Source organism: Dermacentor variabilis, chromosome 4 (assembly GCF_050947875.1).
Source record: "Dermacentor variabilis isolate Ectoservices chromosome 4, ASM5094787v1, whole genome shotgun sequence".
Taxonomy (NCBI): Eukaryota; Metazoa; Arthropoda; class Arachnida; order Ixodida; family Ixodidae; genus Dermacentor; species Dermacentor variabilis.
In genome coordinates, this window is record NC_134571.1 from 111,331,806 (window position 1) to 111,351,446 (window position 19,641).

General features: G+C 45.7%; 1 protein-coding gene across 1 annotated transcript in view; it reads left to right on the forward strand.

The window, feature by feature from the left end:
* Positions 1–19,641, forward strand: part of LOC142578295 (cell adhesion molecule Dscam1-like) — a 204,868-nt gene that overhangs the window by 54,367 nt on the left and 130,860 nt on the right. Inside the window, exon 2 of the mRNA XM_075687693.1 lies at positions 8,894–9,232. Coding sequence (XP_075543808.1) covers positions 8,894–9,232 — 339 coding nt within the window. The remainder of the gene's footprint in view (positions 1–8,893; positions 9,233–19,641) is intronic.

A 19,641-nucleotide genomic window follows, 5' to 3' on the forward strand; every position in this document is an offset into this window, starting at 1 on the left:
ATGTAGTACGCTGTATGTTCAAGAAGCCTGAGATGGAACTAAAACAATTTCGAAAAACCTTTACGGCGTCATGACGGTTAAAATACGAAAATCTGCTTTAAAATCCTGACACCCCACTAACGCTGAGACGCTGTCATTTCGTCGCTAAGTCAAAAAACAAAAGTTTGTCCTCAACGTTCTTTCCCCTTAATAAGCACATTACCCTACAAATAACAAAAGACACAGGTGTGTATATTTACCCTACAAATAACAAAAGACACAGGTGTGTAAAGATAATAGGTCAGTCTAAACTAATTTGCCTATCTCTCTCTCTTATTTTTTTGTCCATTTCAGACTTGGGCTAACTACCGACCTTTATACTTTGATGCGATGGCCTCGTTGCATGTTTTTTTCGTACACCAGAATTTAACACGTTAACTTAGTGCTGTTTTCGATGGGGTCCAATAATTATTTACATTGTTTTTGTGTGCCTTTCTGTCACTTCCATTACCTCAATATATGCGCAGACAGGCGCAGCCAAAAGCTCTAGGTGTCGACTAGCATGAAATTAGTAACATGAAAATAAAGCATTAGTACTAATACTTAGTACTGATAAGGCAATAGTAGAATGAAAATTAAGGTTAGTTTCCTTTTCGTACGTGACTATCGAAATTGGAGTAATAAAAAAAAATGCACAAATAAGTTCCAAAAAGCTTTAGCGCTAATTTGCTTCCAATTCTGGATAAGGCAAGAAGTAATGGTCAAGACTGTTTTCGAGCATGTAAAACAAAACGTTATATTTTTTTTAGTTGAATATTGTAGGGTTGTTACCCAGTTCGAGTAAATTTCATAAAAGAATAATTATTTTAACAATACTGGAGGCGCTGTTCTGGACCTCTCTGTAGAAATGAAAACACGATTATTTGCCCCAATATATCATCGAGAACAGTTTAACTCATATAATTGAAAGGCTATTAAAATACAGAATGCGGAAAAGTCTGAAAATGGGACTGAATTCTTTCTCAATATTCAAACGTTAATGACTCCTCCAGGCTCCATAAAAGTTCATTGCGTTAATTTATTACATTCGCTGATGTGAGTGCACTGGGCGACACATTCGTGATACACATCGTGCACGTGTAAAAGCTGCCAGACACGTTTTTATTTTTATTTTTTTTTGCGATCGTACTTATGTCCCGAAGAATTCCAATCACATCGTGCATCTTACTTTTGCCGAGAGCCACGTCTGCCTGTTTTAAGTAAGCAGTTAATTGCGACAAAGAACTAGCGGAAAGAAACAGGCCGCGTACTTAGGTATCAGAGATAAAAGAAATGTCGGTAACGCATTTCATCTTTGGTTTCGTCATCACAAACAAATTACCCAAGCTCATTACCGAGATGGCACGTTAGCGAGCATCTGTTGCCCCGAGCGACAAGAACGACTTTTCTTTAACCGTAATTAGAAGGGCGAAGAGGAGGGTGGGGTGGGGGGTTGTTGTTGAAGGGACGGACACCGCTCTCAAGAGAAAGCAATAAGTGCCGGAGGGCGTAGCTCGTGCGCGTTGCACCACTGGTTAGGGTCTTCGCCCCAACGGTGCCAAAAGGCTTCATACGGGGGCCCTCAAGAACGTAGTGCGAATGCTTAAAAACACGAAACGTGTGCAAGGCGTCAATTATACTCCCGCCGAAGGGCAGGCCGCGTTCTTTCTTATACGATCAGCTGCATGAGTAACCGAAAGAAAGTTGCGAAAGGAGGCCGAAGACAAACTGCCTGTTAACGGTAGATACTGAGAATGCGAAAAAGAAAGAAGTGGCTCACAGGCGTGGTTGATCTCTCTGATCCACACGTTGCCTCATCAAGTTGTCAGGCGGTGGCCGAATTTAATAAGAGGTTTGTAGGGAACGTCCTGAAGCCACCTCCTCGCGGATTAGACTTCCCTCGGCTTCTCACGAGACGTAGTAACGCTTGCAGAAAGTGACACTTAGGCTTACTAGAGTGAGTAATGCTTGCACACACTTCTTTTTTTTGAATTCTTGTAAGCCACTGAAACCCACGCAATACTAGAAATTGCGGTGTCGCATGAATTACAGCAGTATAGGAAGCTGAGAGGGAGAGAGATTGTCTTGCAACATCAAAACGCTGAGAGAGATTGATTGGTTCGTTAATTTTATTTCTGCTTTGCGTACGAGAGAAATGCGGGCAATGAGACTAAAAAACATCTTATGACAGCGTGACGTGGAACAATTGTCCACCGAAGCTTCTGTTTTCTGCACTTCGCACCAATATATCGGCTCCTGTTTCCTCCTCTTTTTGCGCACTGATTTCGCTATGCTACTGATTCTTCTTTTTAAATAGTAGATGGCTCGGCCCGGTACAAACCAGTCTTCGCCTATTTGTATACCCTGTATGCGTTCTGGCGGGCTCTAGGCTCTACATAGCTTTATCAGTGGCACTAGGGTGAAGCTCCTCCCGGCACCATTTGCAAGGCTGGGTACACATGTAGCTACGAATACTCCTCCTCCTCTTCATCCTGCTCCTCTGATTGCGGTCTGGGAGTACGACCTTATCTGTGGTTTCGCGAGATTTGTACGTGTCATCAGGGTTGCTTACCTTCTTTTCCCACCCGATAATGAGGATGGGCCACCTCTCTTGCGTCCTCTCTTCCTTCATTTGTTATTAGAGCGGGACAGTCAACCACATATGACAGCGTTGTCTTTATTTCCTCACAGACAGGCGCTCAAACATCGTCACAGAACACATCTTTTACGTGTTTGATCTTGACTGCAAGAGGGAAAAAAATGGCTGAAGGCTTAGCTTGGTTAAGCCTGCAAGATTACGAAAGCAGTACCCTTGGCTGCACCTTGGTTCGGCTGAGGGTGTGGACATGGTTGCCCTTTGTTAAACTTATGGCTGTACATCATCCGACATAGCGCAATGCAGCGCGCCGACCACTGCGAGGAGCCGAGCTGTAGCTCCATTTATCCTCCTAGCGTGACGTCACACCAGTGAGCGCCCTCTCTCGGTAGCGCCGCAGCAGCGGCGCGCAAGGCTTCGCCTACACCATCGATGCCGCGAGCTGGGGCCCCGTCTCTTGGTCTAGCGTGACATCACACGGTCACGTGACGCGCAGCTGTGTAAGGAGGCGCACGACACCGATGGACCGGAAGTGCGAGCAGTATTGCTTTCGCAATAAAAATCTTTCTTCTGAGCTTGAACTTTGTAGCGGCTGTCTTTCACTGACGCTGTCTTTCACGTTTCGTAATTCTTGAAGTCCCCCATAAAGTGCTCGTGGCTTGTTCTGCCGAAAGAGATTTAGCGGATACGATTGTTTTACCAAGTAACGTGCAGAAAGTAACACGCCTGATCTTCGCCAAATATAGGCATACCACAATTTCGCTTCTCTTAAGCTACGTAACATTTAAACCAAAAGAAGTGTCGTTAAATTACGTCGTATACTGTGCTACCTGTACTGAAGAAATCACGAAATCCAAACTCTGAATGAAGGCCACGTGCATCTGTAATGATCTTACAAACACGTGGTTTGGACACTCTCAACGCAACTATTGCTTTATAAATTGTTACCGCCTGGAAGAGAGAGTCCCGCAATGAATAGATGTCAAACTTAAGAAGATCCAAAGAGAAGAAGAATGAATACAAAAGCTTCTGGCACATCTAACAAGGGGAGTTTAATGCTACCGACAATAAAACAAGAAAGATAAGAATCTAAAGAAATGATCCCTCCGCTGCGGCGAAGAGGTGGTCGTTTGAATCTCGTAATGAGCGCTAATTTGCATGATTACTCTTCCCTCCGCTCTTTTGATCGCCCTGGGTGCAGTGTCTATAGTGATTCTTCGACACAGCGCTCTCAACGAACCGGTCGGTGTTGTACTCGGTCTGTGGGGTACTCATATCAGAAGCGCCGTTGGCCAATGACGTGATGTTGCGTGAGCTGTAGCTATCGAGGTGTGCCAAAATTGGTGAGCCAGTTACGCGGTGGGCTGAAAAATACGGTGTAATATGGTGAAGGCCAGAATTTAAAAAAAAATCGTATTCGTGCTCGGCGAAATGGTCCGAATGCACCACGATTCATGATCTCCTCTCTACGAAACCTTGAGTTTTGAGTTCTTTAAGGAGGCCAGGGTTACTCCTCATAAAATCTGCATCCCGGATGAATGAGCGTTCTTAATTGGGTCGCGTCAACGTTGGGAGCGTCTCCTTGAATCCGAACCATTTCACTTCTGAGTCGGCAGATGAATGTTACATGAATAAAAAGGTCTTACAATCAGGCTTTTTCTTTCTTCTATTATCACTTCCACAGTTTAAACCAATATATTCCCACTTACGGCTCCAAATAATGTTACTGAATATTTTGGAATACCATGATTTTTTAATGCTGTGTACTTTTGTTATTGTGTTCTAATGTCAGTGGAAAATTTCAATGTTTCCGCCCGACAGACGGCAGCAAGCAATCGTGACACAACGTATCTGGTTATCACTTTGTAAGCCATATTTCAGGTCAAGTTTTAGGATTTCCATGACGAAACTTCGTACTGGTAATGCTAACTAGAATAATAATATCCCGTATAAGATTTCTCGTATTAATTTCTTCAGAGTTAGCATTGCCTCCTTTGACGCACGATTTTGTGTAGAGGGCTGCAGATAGTCTTTTAGAGCCTCGACAAAATGCTGCTTAAAACTCATGAAGAGCCAATTATGATTGTTGGTTGGTAAACATATCAAATAAAACATCACAGATTATTCTAAATAATTTATCTGGTTACGTCTTCACCAAGTGCATGTTCTTGATAAATGATAAAAATATTAATGTTCAAAGCAGTGCATACATTTTTGCTTCATTTAATGTCATATTTGTGCTTATGCATGGTCGTCATATAAATTGGTCGAAAAGGTTTGTCAAAGATAAAATTCGAGAAAATTGTTTAATTATCTACAGCTATTGGTTTAACACATTATTTTGTCTCTCATTCACAGCGCGCACCTAATCGCGCGATATAAAATATGCTCATTTGCTAACTATTTATCATATATCTATATTGTGTGTGCTTTCTGCCAACTTTAAAGATCACTCAGTCAAATGAATACAAGTCAAAAGGCAACATAATATTCAATTGTGCTAGAAATTAAAAATTTTCAGAGGCCACAAACCGGCGTGCCTCTTCTTTTACCTGTACTCTGGAAAAACGTTTTATGATGCTTTCCGACTAACCATAAGATTTGTGAAAACGATTTTCATTAGAAAAGAGCCAAACGCGCATCGTTGTTTCAAAGATCCCTAGTTCTAAACAAGCGAATTCATGCGCTTGACAGTAGCATTTTGTTTTCGAAAACACGACTTTTTTATTGCCACTGTTTAGAACAAACGCTGCAGTATTTTGCTTAAAGCAGCGTGTACCTGAATGTGCGTTTGTTTGCGGCGTGCTCAAAAGAAAAATTAGCCCTAAGTACAATGTTAATACTGAGCTTGTGGACCCTTCCTTTTAGCAAGACACAACCTAACTTGTAGTTCGACGAGGACATGTTAGTTGCTTAAAACTTATTTTAATCGAAGGCATTTCAGTTAAGCGGCAACACGTCCGTAACCCGCCGTGGTTGCTCAGTGGCTATGGTGTTGGGCTGCTGAGCACGAGGTCGCGGGATCGAATCCCGGCCACGGCGGCCGCATTTCGATGGGGGCGAAATGCGAAAACACCCGTGTGCTTAGATTTAGGTGCACGTTAAAGAACCCCAGGTGGTCAAAATTTCCGGAGTCCTCCACTACGGCGTGCCTCATAATCAGGAAGTGGTTTTGGCACGTAAAACCCCAAATACTATTATTAACACGTCCGACAAATTTATATTTTAGCATTGCAGCCTTCTTGTTTTCAGTAATGCTGGTAATTTATCGGTCTCCATATTAAACTCTAACTAATAATGTTGTACTTGCCTGAAAAAAATTTCTCAAACTTTTCTTGTTTTTTTTACGCACCAAGCCTAGTTGCACAAGAAAGCTTGAAAAAAAAAATGAAACAGAACGAAGCGTTTCAAAATATGGTATCCGAAATATGCGCACCGCACGTAGTACATATATTGGTAGTACTAGTAGTACTAGTAGGTAGTACTATTGGTAGTGCTGCAGAATAAAAAGATGAAAAATGCGAGCTCACGTCAATAAAAATTTATTCGCTCGGGCTGCTTTGCACCCATGCTCCAAGCGACAGATCGATTCATCTTAGTAATGTCGACCGCAGGACAAACTCTGCAAAATCCAGACAATCTTCTCTCATATTCCGCCGTCTTCCACCTTCAGTTTGAAGCCTTTTATATAGATCTATTCTCCTACCGGTCCTCTGGAGTCTCATTTTCTTTAATTGCGTGTGGAAGCTCTCTTAGTGCCCTCGTCGCCTTTCATATTTGCATGCGAAACATTTCGCGTGTTCGACCCTCATTACTGAGCCGTGAAATATTACGGCCGTGCTGGAGCTAATTAACCTACTTTCTAAATTTGTCTCCGCAGTTCTGTCGTCGTCTGCAGTTGCTTTCAAACCTCGTGGAAGTGCGGAGATTTGGAAACCTGCAAAATAGGGCTACTTTTTTTTGTATGCAATTCCTTTTCTTCGCCCACAAAAACGTCGAGTCTGCCCGAACCATGCACATCGCCTGCTTTGTTAGGAGATGTACGGTCGTTCAAAACTTGGTTCATTCCGGCAGTAGACGAGAAAATGTGGGTGGCTTTTATTCAAACGTGCAGAAGAGACCTAGTTAGAGACGAGACGACACACTATCCAGAACGGGATATATTTTGAACGTATGCTATTTGGCTCACTCACAGACATGTGCATCATCTGCAGGCTATTTTATTTTTTCTAAGAACCGATGTTAAGCGTGTTAATACAACCCAAACGTTTGTAGCTATCAGATAACGATACTGATGTTCGTAATCGTGGTATATTTAATGGCATGCCGTTTCTAACGGAGCGGCGACAAATAGTCACCTTAACTGCTTGAGCTAGTCATGTTTTATTGTTTCTATTTCAGCCTAGCTTTAGTCCAACATTCTTATTTATTATTTATTTATTTTTTCAGTTAATTATTTTATTTTATATATACCGACTGTCAATGATCCATGGGTTTATACCAGGAAGGGCATGTAGAATGGCAGGAGTTGCGATCAAGAAACGATATATATATACAGCATATAATTGCAATGCAGTTATTTCAGAAGTTCTTGCTATGGTAAAACCACAGAATTAGACACCCTATCACAGATTCAAGATATGCTAACAACTCACGTTTACCTAGTTAGAATTGCACTTTAAAAATAAAAGAAACCAAACAATAATGATCACGGTTCCATCTTCGCCCGCTTTTTTTCCCACCAATACTTTAAACATCTCTTGCTTATCTGGACCTCAGACCTGTTAACGCTTTCGTCGGCTTTGATCCCAGAAAGATTGCGCTGCGCTGCTCCAGGTCGCGGGTTCTTTGCCGGTCACGGTACCCGCATCTAAATGGGGTGCTAAATGAAAAGAAAAACGCTGGTGCACTTTGGTTTAGGAACATGTTAACGAACCGCAATTGGTCAAAATTATACCGGAGTCGCAGACTAAGGCGTGCCTCGTAATCAGATCATGGTTTTCGTACTAATAACCCCACATTGTATATTTTTATTCCTTGCAATTTTATTACTACGTGCTGAGCCATCTGAGGATTTTTGCTGCTGCAGATACATATATCACCCTGTCACGAATATCTATTCGAGCAAGTGCTTTTTTCCTGAGGTAGTCAGGTCGGGCCGCGACGAACCAGGTACTGGCCCCTTGTGTTATTCTAGAAACTTTCTTTCCTGGTTTCTTGCTTCACGTTTTCGCATAACTTTACCGACTTTTCCGCTCCATCAATCACATACAATTTGCCGTCTCTGTATCTCTCTCATATTTTTTTTTTCACTCTTCGCTATTTATTCGTACCACTGCATGCCATCTCGTGTGACCGAAAGTACAAGGGTTTCGCGATTCGGTGCTACACATGAAACAAGATCGAAAGAAATGCTGTTTTACGTGAATTATCACTTCATGAAATCGTTCTAACCGCCAAACAACGAACTGTCGGCGCTACGATAAGGCATGATGCACCTAACAGTGCTCGAGGCTACAGCTACTTGGTAAGAGTACAAATGTGCAATTAAGGGATACTTGCTTTTCTCTCCCATGTCAGACACGTTAAAGAAAAGAGAGAAACATTCCACAACTGTTCCATCTGAGCAAGTTGATTCCTCATAAATCTAGCCTTCAATATATATATATATATATATATATATATATATATATATATATATATATATATATATATATATATATATATATATATATATAGGCTGTTATTATTTAGCTGTTTGTGAAAACACGCGCTCAGCGATTAGCGCAGCGAATAAGTTATCTGCTTTCAAGAGGGAAAGCTTGGCGAAGTTGGCCATAATTTTCTTTCGTGCGTGAATGCGCTTATTTGAAGCATCCAAGCACTACAAGCGTAATGCCACCATTACTTTCGCCATTTCCATAACCTTGCTAAGTTCCAGCCTTTTCCCTGAGTGCGTAAGCATTGGCACGTTTGGTACCTCCCGAGCCAATAGCTGCCGAGCCAGTGCGCGTTAAATGGTAAAAGCGCGCTTTGCGTTTATGTTTTTCCACAGTTTCTTTACCATTAGACTCACTCTCTGCTAGGGAACAGTGTGAAATGATCGGACGAGAATGGACCACAGACAGGGCGTCTATTCGTTTCCTCTCATTCCGCAGTGCTCCCAAAAATTATCGTAATGTAAACCAACAATCTAAATTTTTGTACCACGCTGCAATGTTGTCACTGCCCCGGATTATTCTGCCCCTGACGGTTTTGTTTCTGTTTCTGCATTTCCAGGTGGCCAAGGCGAACTACCGCCACCTACGTCCGGAGGTGTGGCCGCACCGGCTTTTCTGCACGAGCCACCGGTGCAGGTCGTCTTTTCGAACACGACCGGCGCCCTCGTCTCTTGCTCGGCGTCCGGGCAGCCGCGGCCCGCTATCGGCTGGGCAAACGAGAGTGGCTCCCCTCTGGAGCATATTCCCGGATTGCGCCGTGTCAGGCCGGACGGGACGCTAGAGTTTTTCCCGTTTCGCGGAGAGGACTACCGCCAGGAGGTTCACGCATCCCGGTACCGATGCAGGGCCTCCAACACTCTCGGTTCTGTGTTCAGCCGAAGCGTCCACATCAAGGCCGGTAAGCGATGACGCCGCCTATTTTCAGGCAGTAGTGTCAAAGATGTACGCGCTGAATTCACTACAAATCTCTTAGCTTGCGCAAGTGTAGATATTAATCTTCATTATCACCATCACCATCATCATCATCACCAATCACCTATTTAGGACCAGAACAGAATCAAGGCTTCTCATCAGAACATCCAGTTAGCGATTTCCCGAGTACCACTGCGTAGTTGCCGAGCTAGATTGAGAAAAGGAGAGCGAACGTTATCAATTGGGTTTACGCGCTCAGTTTATGTTGAGCATGGCATTTACGAGCCCACGTAGTGCCGCACAGACTTACGTATCTTACACAAAAAGAAATTTTTCTAGAGCTGGGAAAGTTTTACCATTCGCCAAATGTGGCTTTGTATGGCGTTTAGTCACGCTTGAACTTTGCTGCAGTATAATACAGGTCCTGTGGCTGCGCTTCCATTTCTTTCTTGTTTTGGTCTTTTTAAATACGCATGATGAACTCCATGATGTTACGGAAAGGAGAGAGGCTTAAATATATTCACAGGTATTTACAACGCATTCACTGGCATACAAAATTGAAGAGAGTCCGCGCGACATCAGCAATCGTCGTCGTCTTCTTACTGTCCTCAGCTTCGTCCCTGGCTCTGCTTGGTAACAACGCTTGGCGGAGAAAGCGCCGTCCAGGTGCCCCATAGATCGTCCGAGTGGTATCGCTTAAGGCAGGTGACGTGGACACCGTTGGAAGGTCGAGACACCGTGGAATCCAGAGACGTAGTTTCATAAGTGGCGTCGGTCACTTGGCGCCAGACATGGTACGGGCCACAGTAAGGTGAAATCAACGTATCGCAAGGGTGCAGTCGCCGTGACGCTGTCCAAAGAAGGAACACATCACTAGGGTTGGTGTGGGCATCGCGGTGGTGAGCATCATAGAATCGTCGTTGCTTTCCTTGCGAAGGGGTACTGTGCAAGTGGGCAATCTGGCGTGCCTCTACACCTCTCAAGATGGCGTCACGGGCGTATTCTGGCTACTTGTAAAGAATGGCGGGAAGGATCGTGTCAAGTGCAAGAGATAAAACGGAGAAAGGCCTGCAGCGTCATGTCGGCGGGAATAATAAGCAAGTGTTACGAAGGACAAAGCGATGTGCCAGTACGATGGTCGGCTGAAACATACATAGCAAGCACGTCTTTCAGAGTTCTATTAAAACGCTCTGTGAGGCCGTTCGTGAGAGCGTAGTACGCCCTTATGAACTTGTGTTTTGTAGCGTAGGATTGCAAGAGGTCCTGGACAGCCTTTGGTAGGAAATAGTGGCCCTGCTCTGCGAGGAGCTGCCGCAGGGCGCCGTGGTGAAGTTCAAAGTCGTCAAAGAGGAGTGCGGCGATGTCGGTTGCATAGCTGTTTGGGAGAGTCCGAGAATCCACTTATCCCCTTATTCTCGCGGGCAGATAGCCGGAAAGGGCGAAGAAGGTCAAGACCAACCCTAACGAATGTCTTCGATGGTACGTCAAGGGTTTGAAGGCGGCCTGCTGTGAGTACTGCTGGTTTCTTGTAGCACTGGCACTGTGACACGAGAAGCGACGTAATGGCAGGCGGAACGGTTTATACCGGGCCAAAACAAGCGATACCGAACGCAGTCATACGGCCGAGAGATTCGGAGGTAACTTGTTGAAGGAATGTTGTTTAGCTGTGCGAGAACAGTTGGATACACATATGTTGGAATAACCAAGAGCAGTTTAGGGCCGTCAGGTTGCCTGGTGTAACGGCGCAAGACGCCATCCTGCAGCGCAAACATACGCAGAGAAGGGGAAAGTGTCTCAGAAGTCAGCTGGAGAATGACATTTCGCTAGTATACGTCACAGCGTTGTTTATCTGCGAGGTTCTGAAACGCAAGAAGCGACAACACGCAGGTATACTCGCAGCCGTCGGGAAGCTCCGGTGGATCTAATGAATGGCGCGACAAGCAGTCCGCGTCTTCATGTAATTGGCCGGTCTTATGCACAATTGTGTATGAGTATAGAGCCCCCCGACCGAGACGTCCATTAGGACCCTTTAGGAATGAAGGTCAGCATAAGGCATGGTGGTCGGTGACAACTGTGAATGACCAGCCGTACAAGTAAGGGCGAAATTTACCCACTTCCCAAACGGACACAAGGCACTCGCGTTCAGTAATGGAGTGATTGCGCTACGCCTGAGACAGAAGTCTTCTAATGCACGAAAGAACCCGGTCGTAGCCTTGCTGGCGCTAAGCCAAAAAAAAAAAAACGCCGATTCCGAGACCGCTGGCATCGGTACGAACTTTGATGGAGCGGTCACATCAAAATGGGCGAGAATTTATGGTGAAGTGAGCCGCGGGGTAAGCTCAGCAAACGCAGTATCTTGTTCCTGATCCCAGACAAAAGTCCCTTATTTCTTCAGAGGTTCTGCGAGAGGGCGTGCAACGTTAGCAAAATTGTGAACGAACCGGCGGAAGTATAAGGAGAGGTTCACAAAGCTTCGAATATTGTTGGCACAGGTCGCCACGGGGAAATCCTTTACGGCGCGAACTTTCTGTGGATCTTGACAGACGCCAGAAGGGTCGGTGAGGTGTGCAAGCACGGTACGTTGCCGACGGCCACAGGGACATTTTGATAAATTGAGCTGAAGCGCAGCCTTGTGGAAAACAGAAGGAATTGTCGAAAGGCGATCGAGGTGCGTGCCAAAAGTTGATGAAAGTACGATTACGTCATTGAGGTAGCACAGGCACACTAACCACTTAAAAACGCGAAGGAAAGCGTCCATCATGCATTCAAATGCAGCCGGAATATTACATAAGCAGAACGTCATCCCTTTAAGCTCACAGAGGGAATCAGTTGTGAAAAAGCTGTATTTTCACGGTGCGTGACGTCAACTGCAATCAGCCAGTACAGGGAGCGAAGGTCTATCGAAGAAAAATATCTGGCACCATATAAACAACAGAGGGCGTCATCCATCCGCGGCAGCCGATAAACGTCCTTTTTTGCTACCTTGCTGAGATGGCGATAGTCGACACAGAGCGCTAGCTGTCATCCTCCTTTCTGACGAGCACGACCAGGGAAGCCAAAAGGCTACAAGAAAGCACAATGATATCTCGGACAAGCATCTTATCGACTTCCTTCTGTATGACTTGCCACTCAGTAGGGGAGACGCGGTAGCGCCATCGGTGAACCAGGCTGGCGTCGCCCGTGTGTATCCGTTGTTTCACGACAGCCGGTCATCGAGATCGAAAATGTTCTGGTACGAAGTGAAAAGGCAACTAAGTGCATCCGCATGGTGGACCGGAAAGTCAGGAGAGATCATTGTCATGAAAGGTTCTATTACTTGTCTTGTAGGGCCAGAACCAACAGAAGTGGGCGACGCCGTATCACCAGTTTAGGCAGAAATGTGGTAGTCGCAAACTGAGGCCAAGGTTGCAATAGATATTCCCTGAGATAGAACTTAAGGGCAGAGGCTGAAATTCATAAGCAGGAAGACAGGTGGCATTGTCTTTTATACGGAGAACAGTGCGTGGGAATGCAAAGTTCTGCTACAGGAGGACGGTGACGTAGGGCGACACGATGTAATCGACGTCGGCAACAGGTGGATGGCATGAAACGGCCATATAGGTCACTCTTCGGGGAGGTAGGCGAACGTAATTGGTGGAACATAGCCGAATAGCATCACGAGGTTCAATGGCATGTGGTAGGGCGAGTTGGACAGCACCCGCAGAATAGTAAGTAATGGCTGAATGGTGCTGACAGAAAATCAAGGCCTAAGATGATTTCGTGTGGCCACTGTTCCAAGACCTAAAACAAAATAGAAGTTTGGCGTGCAGCTACAGTGACAGCGGCAGCATACATCTCAGCGACAGCTCGAGTTCCACTGTCGTCTACGCGGACGAGTACAAGTGGGACAGGAGTTAGGACTTTCTTTAGGCATGTATGGAGGTTCGAGTTCATAAGCGATATGTGTGCCGATGTGTCAATCAGTGATATTACAGGTATACCGTCCACGTTCACGTTGACGAGGTTTTGATGGCCAGGCACGGTAAGCAGAGGAATTTCGGGTCGGGTCGTCATGGCGTGCTCACCTCTCAGAACTGCGCCCGTTAGTTTTTCCGAGAAGCGACGTAATTAAGGAGGAGACGGGGAGCGACGAGGCAGAGGCGGGCGTGAAAGGCGTGGGCGTGGTGAAGGGCAACGGTTTGGTCGTGCGGGCACAGATATTGAAGCGGTGTTTTTTTTTTTGCGATGTATGACCGCGGGCGGAGACTACCAGGTGAGCTTTGGGTAAAACGAAAACTCGGCTAAGGCTGCGAGCTCCAAGAACTGCGACAACGGTGGGAAATAGGTTCAACTCGTCCACAGCAGAAACAGATAAGCCTGTCATGAGAAGTGCGCCATTCTTCCGTGTTTTGATAACGAGGACGAACGCACGAAATGCGTGATATATCGGGTATGCCGAGTGAGTGGTAGTCAGGTCTCTTGGCTGGGCAAAGTGACTGGTGTCCGACGTTGGCCTATTCTTGCCATACGATGGTCTAGATGAAGGATATGGTTGCATATGAATCATCTGGAGCGTTAGCCAGGGGAGGAACTGGAGCCGCAGTTTCAATTTCCTGGCGGACGGTGCCTGCAATACTGTCGGATGCAGCCGGCATGGGTGGGGGGCGTAGGTCCTCGCAGGTTGATGTGGCAGCCGTGTTAGGAAGGCGAGAAGAGTAGTAGGCAGCACAACGGCTGTTGGCTTCTTCGAGGCGGTGCCATTCAGCAGTGATGCCCTGCACTGTGGAAGAGTTCTTGAACACGAGGAGGCTAAACACGACGTCCGCGATCCTTTTGAAGATATGGGCGACCTCTTCAGCTTCCGGCATCTTCTCATGAACCTTCTGCGCGGCATGGCGGCGACCAGCAGGCTTGCCAAACAAATTAATGAGCTTTTGCTTGCAGAAGTTTAAGCAGGTGGGTTCCTCATCGCGGGTTTAAAACCAGATGCATGCAGTTCCGATGAGGTAAAATATCAGGTTGGCGAGTATGACGGTCTGGTCCCAGTAATTGCTCCTACCCTGTAGTAGAAGCCAACCTTCAACGTCGGCATTATCTGTGCCAGAAAAGGTTCTTATGTCGCGCGGTTGTAGCAAGACGACGGTGGGCGCGAGTGGAGACGTGCCCTTAGCAGTCTCGCCTCGTGCTGGCATTGCCAATGCAGCTAAGGAGCGCCCGCGGCGTAACCTTGTCGTGCGTCTTGGAGACCCCGCAACCGCCACCAAAAATGTTACGGAAAGAGATGTTTAAATATATGTAACGGTTTTTACAGCGCATTCACTAGCATACATTATGGAAGATAGCCTGCGCGAGGTCAGCAAGCGTCGTCGCCTTCTGTACTGTCCTCAGCTTCGTCTCCGGCTCTACATGGTAACAATGCATTTCAAAGAATCCAATGGTCAGAGAGGTTGTAGATGATAATCTGCGGTGGCTGTCGTGCGTCTATTGTTTGGATATATCCACGACTTGTGTGTAGGCTTGCTCAACTAGTTCCCACAACGTTCATTTCTGAGTTCTATTAAAGTCGGGTTAGAAAATACTGATGTAAACGTTCTTGTTTTTATTTTTGCATAAAGACGCTTAGACAGGATAATTCAATCGTTTTAAACACTTATTGGGACATTATTTTTTGCTTTAGTCTGGCGGACATTGCCAGAGATCTTTGTGAAGGTTGTATGGCCTTGAAGAGTGGTTCACCGTTTCTATTAAACATTCACTAGGTTTGGGAAAACTGGTGTGCTGAACGTTTCTGAAGTCTTTGGTGCAACCTAGACCACTGATAAACAAAAATGCTCACTGCACATTGGAAAGTGGTGACCCAGTACAGACAGACAGACAGACAGACAGACAGACGGCCGGACGGATGGATGGACGGACGGACAGACAGACAGACAGACAGACAGACAGACAGACAGACAGACAGACAGACAGACAGACAGACAGGCAGGCAGGCAGGCGGACGGACGGACGGACGGACGGACGGACAGACAGACAGACAGACAGACAGACAGACAGACAGACAGACAGACAGACAGACAGACAGACAGACAGACAGACAGACAGACGGACGGACGGACGGACGGACGGACGGACGGACGGACGGACGGACGGACGGACGGACGGACACAACCTTACTGAGGTCCTGAGAAGCGCCGCCCTTAGAGCTGCGACGCAGTACAATTGCCAATAAATCGTAGAAAAGCTTGTGAAACAGGCATCGTTGCTGTTGCTAAAAATTCCCGGAAACACAAAACGCCGATAACAAAACATGGCAGAGTGAGCAAAGTGTAAGTTTAGCTTCTAGCATAAAATGCAATGTTGAACGGTGCTGCTGTCTCCGGATAAGCATGGCGCTCTCCTATAATTAAAAATCAGCTTCGCAGAGGTTTCCTCATCGAAAGCAGGCGATTTCAAGTACGACTTCAAACGCAATCTAATGTTTTAGTTAAAGGACGATAGATAGAACTGTATGCAATGCTTCAATTTGTTCAACCGTGTAGGCTGCTCGAGCTATGTTTTAGCTTAATTACTTTAATCACTCTGGCGTGCATCGACCGACATTTTTTTGGCAGCCATAATACCGCGATACGGCGAAGTCTTGCGCTATCTAAACGAAAAAAAAGGGAACGTGCCCGGAAGGTCTCTTTGAAAGAATAAGAAAAAAGCCTTCCAAGGGGGAAGAACAAGTCCAGCGCTAACAATCGTCTAGAAGAAAAAAGAAAGTATGAAGAAACAAGAACGCAGTACGAAACGTTGGGCGACAGCTGCAGGATGTAGGCGCACACGCAGTGAGCATGTTCCTCGCTGTGGCCGGGTGCGATTTCCACTTCCACCCGCTGCCGCGGGCTCCGTTTCGTTTCGGTTGAGTGGGAGCAGTCACGTCGGTAGACAACGCCCATCTCGCGGCACTGAGCGTTGCGAAACACTGCGCCGGCCTCGTTCGCGCGGGCCCCGCGAACTGGAGCTGCAAGGCGTTGCCCGCTCTGACGGACGAAGCCTGCCTCCGGGTTCAAAACCCGAGAATAAAATGACACGGCATGCGTTGAACGCGAGAGCCGGAATAAAAGATCAAAAGGGAAGGCCGGCATGCGGAGGAACCACACCGTGTGTCCTCGGCCGACTACGTGGGGCAGCTCCAATTGAGCCGACAAAAGAAGGAACAAAGTACAAAAGAAAACGGCTAGAATTGATGCACTCGCAAAGAGCAAGACGAGTGTTTTAGGTGTCCCCTTGTGTTTCTTGTGTGGATATTTCTTTTTCTAGTGTTCCTGTTCACGAGGACGTTTCTATGACAAGATGCATGCCCCACTCCATTTTGTGCCTTTGCAACGTGATACTGCCGCACGGGGAACACGAAGCATACCTGCAGGTTCCAAAGCAGAGAATAAATGAAATGGCATGCGATGAACGGATAACGTTCAAAAGAAAAGCTCGCACGTAGAACGACAAGCTCAGTACACCATGGACAGCGGTAACTGCCGTTGACTCAAAAAAAAATTGTGAGAAAAACTGTACTAACATTGAGAATTGTTAGTGTTTTTTCTGTCCCAGCTTTTGTGTGCACTTCTATCTGGCGCTGGTATGCGTGACGGTGTTCGTATACGACAAGATTTATGCCTTATTTGATTGCTTAGGTTCGCAACTTGTTAATGCCACACCGGGAACATTTAAATTGATATCCCTTCTGTTTTATGGGTGGAGTGATCTGTATGGTAAGAGAGCCCAGAAATTATGCAGGTATCGTAACTTATATATGATATACAAATATACATTCGATACTTGTATGCAATGGCACTTGACTGTTTATTGCGCTTTTATATGTTGAAGGACAGAACAAAGGTTGCAGATAATAAGTTTGATGCGTTCATTTATATACATTTGAACATTCCCTCGTTCATGGTATATGTTACTTTAGCAACGAAAATGTCCTCACGAGATTACAATTTTTATACAAGGTGTCGTGGAAAGAAGCAGAGAATAGACACCCGTGTGTGCTCGGTGAAAAATGATGCCTTTAGAACAGGAGGATGTACAGTGTCTGAACAAGTAATGCACAAATGAAGACACATTATTTGGGACATAACTTAGTCCTCCTCAATTCTAGCAGAGGTACTCAACCGATTTCACCATTGAGATAACAGCCAGCTGCATGTACACAGATTTAATAAATTCGGATGCAGGTCCCAGAACAATACGCAAGGGTACCCTAAACAGGACACACGTGCAAATACATTGCACAAGTAGACCTCTCAGTGCTCTCCCGCTGATACAAAAACTAGCATTTCAAAACGAGCGGACAGGTATACAGGAATATCATCATCATCATCATCATCATCATCATCATCATCATCATCATCATCCTAGTTACGCCCACTGCAGGGCAAAGGCCTCTCCCGTACTTCTCCAACTACCCCGGTCATGTACTAATTGTGGCCATGTTGTCCCTGCAAACGTCTTAATATCATCCGCCCACCTAACTTTCTGCCGCCCCCTGCTACGCATCCCTTCCCTTGGAATCCAGTCCGTAACCCTTAGTGACCATCGGTTATCTTCCCTCCTTATTACATGTCCGGCCCATGCCCATTTCCTTTTCTTTATTTCAACTAAGATGTCGTTTACCCGCGTTTGTTGCCTCACCCAATCTGCTCTTTCCTTATCCCTTAACGTTACACCCATCATTCTTCTTTCCATAGCTGGTTGCGTCGTCCTCAATTTCAGCAGAGCCCTTTTCGTAAGCCTCCAGGTTTCTGCCCCATATGTGAGTACTGGTAACACACGGCAGTTATACACTTTCCTTTTGAGGGATAGTGGCAACCTGCTGTTCATGATTTGAGAATGCCTGCCAAACGCACCCCAGCCCATTCTTATTCTTCTTGTTATTTCAGTCTCATGATCCGGATCCGTGGTCACTACCCGCCCTAAGTAGATGTATTCCCTTACCACTTCCAGTGCTTCGCTACCTATCGTAAACTGCTGTTCTCTTCCGAGACTGTTAAACAATACTTTAGTTTTCTGCAGATTAATTTTCAGACCCATATGAAGAGGAAATTGCTTTTGTACGTCCGCCTAGGTTTCTCTTTACTCTTACAATGCAATATGGCTCACTGGATAAGAGATTCTGGTGTTTAGTACAACGTTGTCCTTTTGCATCCTTGTCATGATGACAGAAAGCAGGCCTTTGCGGAATGTCACGATGACCGTTTACATAGCTAGATGCGCGTGTTGAAGAAGCGCAGGTTGTCAGAATTGAAATTCGAGTGGCCTGCAATGCGGCGTGAACATACCCCGGACACATGCACACATAGTAAATGCATTATGCAGTCCATTTTCAAAAGTTTAGCGACTAAGATCATTTAGATACATATATTCTGTGGGCACTGCCTGCGGCATCCTTAACGCTGTGTTTCATCTTTGGGATTACATTTTTTTTAGTTGAGAGCCTTCTGATTCCTCTGTCATTGTATAATTATTCAAATGTGTTTCCAAATGCATACATGCAATGCGGCAGTGCTACACGTGTCGTAAATCTACTCCCATCGTTAAGGCCAGAACTCTCAGCTTGTCGACTGTATTGTGCCGTATGAGTAGGGGTTCACCCCTGCACAAGTTTCCTGGTTGGCTAAACCGTCGATCTTACTAATCGAAAAGTGTATTCGTAGTCCCGAAGGTTCCAGTTAGCAAACGGAAGTTGCGGCCATATCAGCGTGTGGTTGGCTTAAGTGATCGACCCAGGACTAGTTCGAACAAACCTCAGTGTGTCTGGTGTTTCAAACTTAAACCTAACCATATTAAGCTTGACAACTTGATGAAACATTTAGCCCGTAGTTTGCGGTTTGGTTTGCCTGCGCGATAGCATAGCCTCGGGCATTCTTCTTGAGGCTCCGTTGAAGTTTCCAACAGCGAATAAATTGTGGTCTCGCATGGTTTCGAATCAAACACGTGATTAGGAGTTCAAACCTGAGAGCAAGAAACATTGTCCCAACGACAAAGTAAAAACGGCAGATTGGCACACAAGAACGACAATGTGAATACTTGCTACAGCTCGCGTAAACGATGCCAGTGTGCATGGACAGAGTGCAAGAAAATCTGAAAATGAACGTGTTGAATTCCAGTTTTTGGTCGGAAATTACGATGGATAAGGAACAGTTTCAAGATGACATTATAAGCAAAAAAAAATACAAACGTTTTTGCCAATATCGTACTCACTTTACAAAATACTAGTACGAGTATTTACGAGTACGACAGCGTAGAATTGTCGCCTCAGCGTTTTTCGACGGTGGGTGCGGAAAGTATGCAATCCCTCTTCGAGGCTTGCAAACTTCGCGTCCCTTCATTGCTATGTTGTGCAGTTAAGGAAGAGGCTTGCAGATGTATTGG